This window comes from Pygoscelis adeliae, unplaced genomic scaffold (assembly GCF_000699105.1).
Source record: "Pygoscelis adeliae isolate BGI_AS28 unplaced genomic scaffold, ASM69910v1 Scaffold206, whole genome shotgun sequence".
NCBI classification, from domain to species: Eukaryota; Metazoa; Chordata; class Aves; order Sphenisciformes; family Spheniscidae; genus Pygoscelis; species Pygoscelis adeliae.
Window position 1 is genome coordinate 699,548 of NW_008825052.1, and position 7,874 is coordinate 707,421.

The 7,874-nt window shown below is 41.6% G+C and overlaps 1 protein-coding gene across 2 annotated transcripts in view; it reads right to left on the reverse strand.

The window, feature by feature from the left end:
- Positions 1-7,691, reverse strand: part of ZBTB24 (zinc finger and BTB domain containing 24) — a 9,891-nt gene extending 2,200 nt beyond the window's left edge. The window contains exons 1-7 of one of the 2 annotated variants that reach the window (XM_009326404.1): positions 7,369-7,691; positions 5,395-6,394; positions 4,848-5,015; positions 4,586-4,669; positions 3,792-3,875; positions 1,456-1,537; positions 4-543 (exon numbers count right to left, since the gene is read on the reverse strand). In XM_009326404.1, coding sequence (XP_009324679.1) covers positions 4-543; positions 1,456-1,537; positions 3,792-3,875; positions 4,586-4,669; positions 4,848-5,015; positions 5,395-6,367 — 1,931 coding nt within the window. In that variant the 5' untranslated portion in view covers positions 6,368-6,394; positions 7,369-7,691. Of the gene's footprint in view, positions 1-3; positions 544-1,455; positions 1,538-3,791; positions 3,957-4,585; positions 4,670-4,847; positions 5,016-5,394; positions 6,395-7,368 lie in introns of those variants that run through there. The other variant, XM_009326403.1, reaches the window with a different exon arrangement.
- Between the last annotated feature and the right edge of the window lie 183 nt (positions 7,692-7,874).

Sequence of the window (7,874 nt, forward strand, 5' to 3'; positions counted from 1 at the left end):
ATGACATGCATTTGTTCAGGCTGGGCAGTCTCTATTTGGTTTGCAATCATATTGATACTTGGGATTTGTTCCGCTTGCTCCTGCTGAGCTGACAGCAGCAAGTTTTGCAACTGCTGTGGAGGCTGAGCAAGCAGCGTGAGGTTAGCAGCCTGCTCTGTTGTCATATTTGGGGCGTTTTCTGCAGTAACAATACTAATGCCTTGATTATGACTGGGCATGAAGTTGATATTATGTACTGCATCTGCAACCAGTAGTTGAATTTCCTGCCCCCCAGAGGTGGCAAGTTGATACTGCTGCAGCTGAAGGATGTTTCTCACTTCTGAATTAGTGTTGGTGCTTGGAGCAGCGCTGGCTTCCTGAAACTGCTTTTCCTTGCTATGAATTTTCAAATGAGACTTCAGGTTGTCCAGACGAGCAAACTGCAAACTGCATTCTGGGCAGGAGAAAGGCTTTTTGCCTGTGTGTAAGATACAGTGTCTTCTCTTAGCACTGGAATCAGAGAAGGATTTTCCACATATACCACAAGAATATGGCTTTTCTCCTCTGCAAAAGAATGTGTTTGATCTCATTAAAATATTCACTTTGACAGTGCTGCTTTCTGCAACTTATTATAGAATAAAAAACGTAAATTATTATTTTGTTTTGCTAAATCATAAGCACTTAAGAATAGTGACGTTAAAAGCGTTCTCTATTTGACTTCCTAATTATTTCTATTTGATTTCACAGACTGTACTTTCATTACTATACACTCAAGAACTACAGAGATAACATAACTGCCCTCCTGTCATAATACCAGAGGTACAAATTCTATGCTCCTAGACCTTGACAAGAATGCAGCAACTTACTTTGCACAACTGTAAGCACCGACCATTTAAAGAACGTTTATTAACAGTGTGGGTTTTAAAACAAGAAGTGTCCAGATCCTAACTTGCTGCCCGACTCAAAGGGACGAGAAATTTTACTGGAAATGTTTTCTTTTACATAAGGCCCACAACAGTCCTCCAATGATTTAAAATCTTACATGCCTTTATGCAATACATCACACTGACATGGGTAAAAGATAACTAATGCTGTTAAAGAGACACGATAGACTACAGGGAAACAGGACAACGCTCCAAGAACCTTGTTACACCACGGCTACTGTCCTGCTGTCAAACAAAAATTCACAGCAAAGTTTTCGCATAAATAATATAGCAGTAAGTACACTGTCATTAAACAGATACAATACACAAAAAAAGAATCTTACAGTGTCTTGGCACACTAGTATTTAACAGTGGAGTGCTTTCCACTACCAATTATTTCTTTAAATAGATTAAAGAAAAATGTCAATCTTCAACCATCCATTCAAAATGCAAACAAGCCCTGACCATTCTCTAGTTGAACAAGTACTACCTACAGGTATCAGATCAGAAGTTACATTTTTAAAGAATGTAATGAAAATTAGACATACTGTACCTGTGAATTCTAATGTGAGTCTGAAGAGAACTTTTAGCTGTAAATGATTTGCCACAAATTTCACAAGTGAAGGGTTTCTCACCTATCAAAAAGAAATCCGACATCACTTTTTATATAGTGCTTCCCATCAATACATTAAAAAACATTTTATATTTTACCATACACAATATCAAGTGTGTACTGTCAAATCCTCACGCTTCTGCCGTGGGTCAGGACAGATATCTGAAACTGAATGAACTCACTAGTTAAATGAGGGTACAGTATTTTAAACGCGCATCTCTGATGCTTCTCCCCTTTGAAGATAAAGGATTAGGTGATCCAAGCCCTCAGAGCAACAAAACACACACCTACGATACAGATGCGGGTGTTCCACGTTGAACAGACAAGTTTGAAAAAGGCTGACCCTGAACTAGTAGGCATTAATGCTAGGCTCACGTGCAGCACCATGCAGATGAGTAAGCCCGTATTTCCAAACCTGAAAAGTGAATCCATTGTCTTAACAAGTCGGCTGGCTTCCTATAAGGCTCCCTTCTAGGCCTACGATATCCTGGGAACACCAGTCGGAGAGAAATTAAATTATGGGGAGTTGAATAAATTGTGGGTTTGTTGGGGTTTTTTTGGGTTTTTTTGGTTTTTTTTTACCGCATTTGGAATTCTTGCGTCTAATTGAGTAGAAGCAGAGGAGCCAAATTAAATAACAAAAAGGTTCACAAGAAACAGATACTACCCAACAAAAGCAAATCCTAATTGACACCATAACATATTCTTGTTGCATTGAGCTTCTTTAAGACACTAGACATGAGAATCCGGATCACCCCTGTGGTAATTCACACCATCCAAGCACACTGAACTGGGGATGGGGCAGCAGCCAGTTTCCAAGGAAGCTTCACGTTTAGTATCGAACTGCAACGCTTATCAGCTTTCATACGGCTTCGGAGGGCAGGGGCAAAGTATGAGAGAACGAGAAAGGTGCCTTTGTCAGAAGGCACCTCTCATCATCTAGTCCCAGCCTCCTACTGAAAACAGCGGTAACTTCCTAAGTAGACTGTATTCTTATGACATTCTTCTGCCAAAGCAGAACAGTTGTATCAATGTTAACATCTGTCCCCAAACTCCTTAGAATTTTACTTCTTGCTTTTTGAGATGGGACAGATCAATTCTTATTTCTGCATCGTTAATACTGGCCTGTCTTTTCTGGAAGCAAAATACATTGCAAGCCAGTTTCTGCTAGAACTCATCTTAATGGATCTACTTTTGCAACTTACCTTGCTACTATGCTTCCTCTTCTCATTTCCCACTACATTTATAGAGCTGTATCAGCTTCAGATACAAAACCGTTGTGTGTGTCAACAAACACAACGCTCCCCTCAATAGGAAATGCAGTATTTTTAAGTATCGCAAGTTAACACTACCCTGGGTACACCAAAAACTCCCAAAGGCACAAGTTCTGACCCTCATCCTAGCCCAGGGAATTTAAAGCTGTGTTATTGTCACTGAGAAAGAGAAGGAAATGAATGAGATACATCACTTGATCTTGTGCATACCTTATTACAACCACAGGCAACATACTTAAGAATAATTTGATTTGGGGAAGAAGTGATTGCCACTGCTTGTAGCTATTTTAAAAGAAAAAAAAATAGTTACGTGTCATCTTACAAACACCCTTTCAAAGAAAACTATTTTAAGCAGCTTATGCCTTGTTATCACGAGATGGTAGGTCAACATTTTTATCCCTGTCACCCAGCCATTCAAGTATCACCTTGCCCCCTAAATCTCTTAAAACACGCTCTGATGCACTTGCATTACATCATCCCCCTCAGCCCATCTCCTGCCAACATCTGGTTTATTACAGCATAATAAAAAGGTAAATGGAAATAATTATTTTTCTGGTCAGCAGCATTTTTCATAAGCACCCATCCCTCACAGACAGGGGTGCCCAACTCATTGGGGACGTACACTTTCCGTTACTACTTCGCTCACTTCAAGCCCCGTACATGCTGGATGTGACTCTCCTGATAAACTGAGTTCCCAGTCCAGGATTCTACCACAGAAGAGCTAACTGGCAGCAGCAGGCTTTATAAGAATGAGAAAAAAAAACCCTCTTCCTGTAGTAGGCACTGCTTCTGCACTGTTGTAACACAAGATTTTTTGTGCTCCTGCATTCCTGATGTCAAATCTCTTCATTAGCGATAGAGGCATCATTATGTGCAAGTAGAGCAGAAGTTCAACCCACAGAGACAAGTGTCATTTGCCCAACACCGGTTTGTCTGTGTTACTTTAAGAAAAAAAAAAAAAAGAAAAAACAAACCACAACAAAACATGACGGACAGTGTTACCTGTATGTGTTCTTAGGTGTTTCTTTAACTGAGCTGCATCCATGAATTTGCGACGACACTGGTTACATTCCGGCAGTGAATGGCCTTGTCGCAATAATAAAAAAAGTGTCAGTGCATAAGTGATCCCCTCTATCTCTCTTCAGTGATCTTTGTTAAAGCACTTTCCTGTAAAATAACCACTTTGATATAATATAAAGATAAAACAAAAGGTGATTCACTGCCTCCTCCCTATCTTAGTTGTCACATCCCTATTTCTCTATTTGGTATTACAATGGGAAAAGAGGGGACTGTCACCTGCTCCCCCCCAAACACGCTTTCTCTCGAAGCTTTGTAAATTCTGATTTTTTCCACCACTTCCCATGTGTGCAGCTTAATCTCCATCCTGCTCCAGAAGTGAGGAGGACACTTCTTAAAGCTTGTTTGCCATTGCTAGTCCAAAGTAGTGCAAATTGCCTTGTAGCTTCCCACAACAGGCAGCAGACACAATTGTTTATACAATTCCTAGCTTCTACGTAACACAGACAGCAGGGCTAAAATAATCAAGTTGTATGTCAAATACAGCATAACTAACTTTTAACCATCATAAGAGCCCTTCTCAATTAATTATTTTTCTAAGCGCTCCATTTATTGCACACCATTTTGTCTTTTTCACCCTGTTCATCGTTGTATCGACACCACACATCAGGGTAGCAGAGACTAAATACATCACTGAAGAACTTTCAGCCTTAGTCAATCTTTATACGGACAAATCAGCATGGACTGTAAGCCAGCTCTTCCACCCAACCGTGTTATACCTGTGTGTACTCGATAGTGGCTCTTGAGCTGTCTCTTTTGGCTGAAGTATTTCCCACACTGATCGCATGTAAAAGCCTTCTGCCCTGTAAAAAAAAATAAATTAAAAATCACTTATTAAAATAGAAGCCACATCCAAAGCAAGCATAAGGAAATAAACAAACAAACAAACAAACCAGCACACACGAGAGCGAGCAGAAATATCTTTTTTCAGAAAGGGAAACTCTTGGGGAAGAGAGATTACACTTGCCTTGAAATATTTACCTGTATGTAGGCTCATATGCTCCAGAAGAGAATGCTTTGTTGTCAGAGCCTTACTGCAGACGGTGCATGTGTATGGCCGTTCTCCAGTGTGCATCCGCTCATGGACTTGAAGAGAATGCTTCTGGGAAAAGCCTTTGCCACACTCACTGCACTTAAAAGGGCGCTCCCCTGAAAGCAAGAGACGACATTTGTAAGAATAGATGCATTATTTCTCGCTAGATGTTCCAAGCTGATAGTGAGATGCATTGCAATGTAGTAGCTACTGAAAAATGACTTCTAAGTAGCAATAAGGCGAATTAAGACACAAGCTCCACATGGCAACGAAGTAGTTCTTTAAGTATTGCCATATCTAAACTACAATCAAGGTAAGACATAAAGGCTACGAGATCTGCTGACAAGAATAAAACAGCCAACACAGTCTCAGAGATCAGCATGTTGTTTTGGACAGTTCTTGCTGCAGACAACAGCCCACACTTCAACAACTAGCTCGCATTTGGCAACAAGTCACTAAACCCTAACCCCAACGCAGCAGTCTCTTAATGCCTACCTGTATGACTCCGCTGATGAATAGCTAAGAAGTGATTATATTTAAATACTTTGCCACAGTCTTTACAGCGAGCTTCGGAACCCGCACGTTTTCTTTTTCCATCGGTTCTCTTTGCCAGTCCTTTTTCATCCTCATCACCGAGAAGCTTATAATCTTTCAGTTTGATTGATCTCCTTAGTCTACGTTTGCTGTAACGGCTCTGAGTGCTCTGTATTCCTTCAGATTTGGGATCGTAATTCTCATCTTTCTCAGCTGACAGATCGACAGCAGCTTCTGAGCCACAAGCAGGTTCAGTTTCTTCTGCATCTTTCCTCGCTGGAGCCTGTTCGCTGACAACCGTTTCTTCTTCTGCGGTGTCTTTTTTCATAAAATTTTGCTTATTTTGCATGGAGTTGTTCTCTCTCAGCTGCACATCTTCGGCAGAATTCGCGGCCGATTTTTCTTCTTGGACATTCTTGACTTTCCTCGGTCGCCCTCGCTTTCGCTTTGGTGGCTCTTCATTTTTCTTGTCGCTTGCAGCAACGGCTACAGAGGCTCCACCGTTAGCCGGAGCTGGTAACGCATTACTTGGGCTACGGCTGGCCTGGTAGTCTGTGCAGGCCCATACCAAGTCATTCACTTTCAGCAGCTGCGCGGTAGCCAGAATTTGTTCCGTGCTTTTTTCACTGGCACGGAGGCAGCCAGTGTAGATAAATTCCAGCAGTGCTCCAAACGTGTCTGCAACCATTCCCTCCAACACGTAAATTGACTGCCCTATTTCACCCTCATCTACAAACATCATTGAGAAGTATTCACTGCTAGCAGCAAGCAAAGCTTTATGGGCTCTGAACTGCACATTCTCCACTATTAGGGTAATGTCACAGAGAAAATCCTTTTTCCTTTGTTCTTCAAAATTAGCTAGAATGGTATCTTTGTGAGCTTTGGAGTGGATGACAACCAGTTCCTCAGAAGCGTCAGGAGGCGTTTCTGCCATTTTTATTGCGCATATGAAAGGAGGTGCCTACAAGAACAGAATAGCTTTAATTAAGGAATATTGTAGAAGTCTGCACTATAACACACCAAACATCATTTGGTTTACCAGTCAACAGAGTTCAACAGTTTCTGAAGCAATTCTGAAGGCTCTGAACTCTCTTTAAAAAAAATCAACACTAATGCTGACACAGACTTTCTTCAGAGTGTTTTTAAATCCTAAGAAATGGCTACAGATCGATGCTTCTTAGATCAGAATTACTATTATTTCATTTGTTTCTCTCTGATGTGCTGTGAACTGCATAGCATCTAAAAAAATGGCTATCCCTTCTGAAAACTCCTTTCACAACTAAAACAACCGAACAAAAAGAACTCTTTGTTCACAGCTCCTAAGTGGAAACAAGTAATAAAGGGAAGAAGAAGAAAAAAAAAAAGGTCAACTGCAGCTTCATCCCTGCAGATGCCACATTTCAGACTAGTCAGGGACAAGGCTACGGAATCCTGTAATCAATGATAAAACTTGACTGGCATCGGCGCAGCAGGACTCCATGCCTTCTTTCATCCATTTCTATCCTTCTGAAAACTTCTCTTTCAGAACACTTACCTGCTAAGCTTCAGCCTATGGAAGTGGGCAATAAAAGCGGAAAAACAGCAGCTTTTTCTAAGAGCTCTGTCCAAAATAGGGTTGACTGTGCTATTAACCACCAACCTGGCTTGCTAAGCTTCTTCAATTGTAAATATGCAAAAATTAAAATTAAAAAAAAAAAAAATCCAGCGATTTCAGAAGAATCCACCGAATGCTACAGAAGAGATGTGCCAAAAATGTCCATTTCAAGAGGATCAGCTGAGCCAAACGTGAAACAGATTAGCTACCTGCCATCTTAAAATATAAAGCTGCCATCTTAAATACAAACAGATATTTAAACACAGCAATCAGTGAGCACAACAGTTCCGATTACTGAAGGAATGCTGTAAGAAATAACACAGACTACTTACAGACGATACCTAAATGCTACTGAGGTGGCCAACAAGCGATTCGTTAGCCCCATTCAGCGACCAAACAGTTCACGCCGGAGCCAAATCGTGTGTCTGGGGACCTTAATTTCTGAAGGACGTGAGCCTGATGCCGCTGGCGCTCCCTAAAGCGTGGCTGTAGGTCTGACCCAAGCCTGCCTTACAGGAACTCCCGAGGAGCTGCTGCCAGCTGTGCATGCAGGCATCCCCTAACACCCACGTGCGCCTCAGGTAGGGTAGGAGGCGTTTCGATCACAGGAAGGACTTTGGTATTCGACCACGAGGTGACACCGTCACTATTTTGACTGCAAAATCCCAAACAGCATGCTCACCTAAAAAAAAGATAAATAATAATAGTAACGACAGTAATAACTCTGGAGTAAGGCTGTATATACAAGGGGAGAGCAGCCATGCTGCCGGCAGCCTGGTCAGACACGCTCCAGCCCATCTGCCGGCCAACTCTGGAAGGGCTCGTGAGCAACACACGCGTTTCGGGG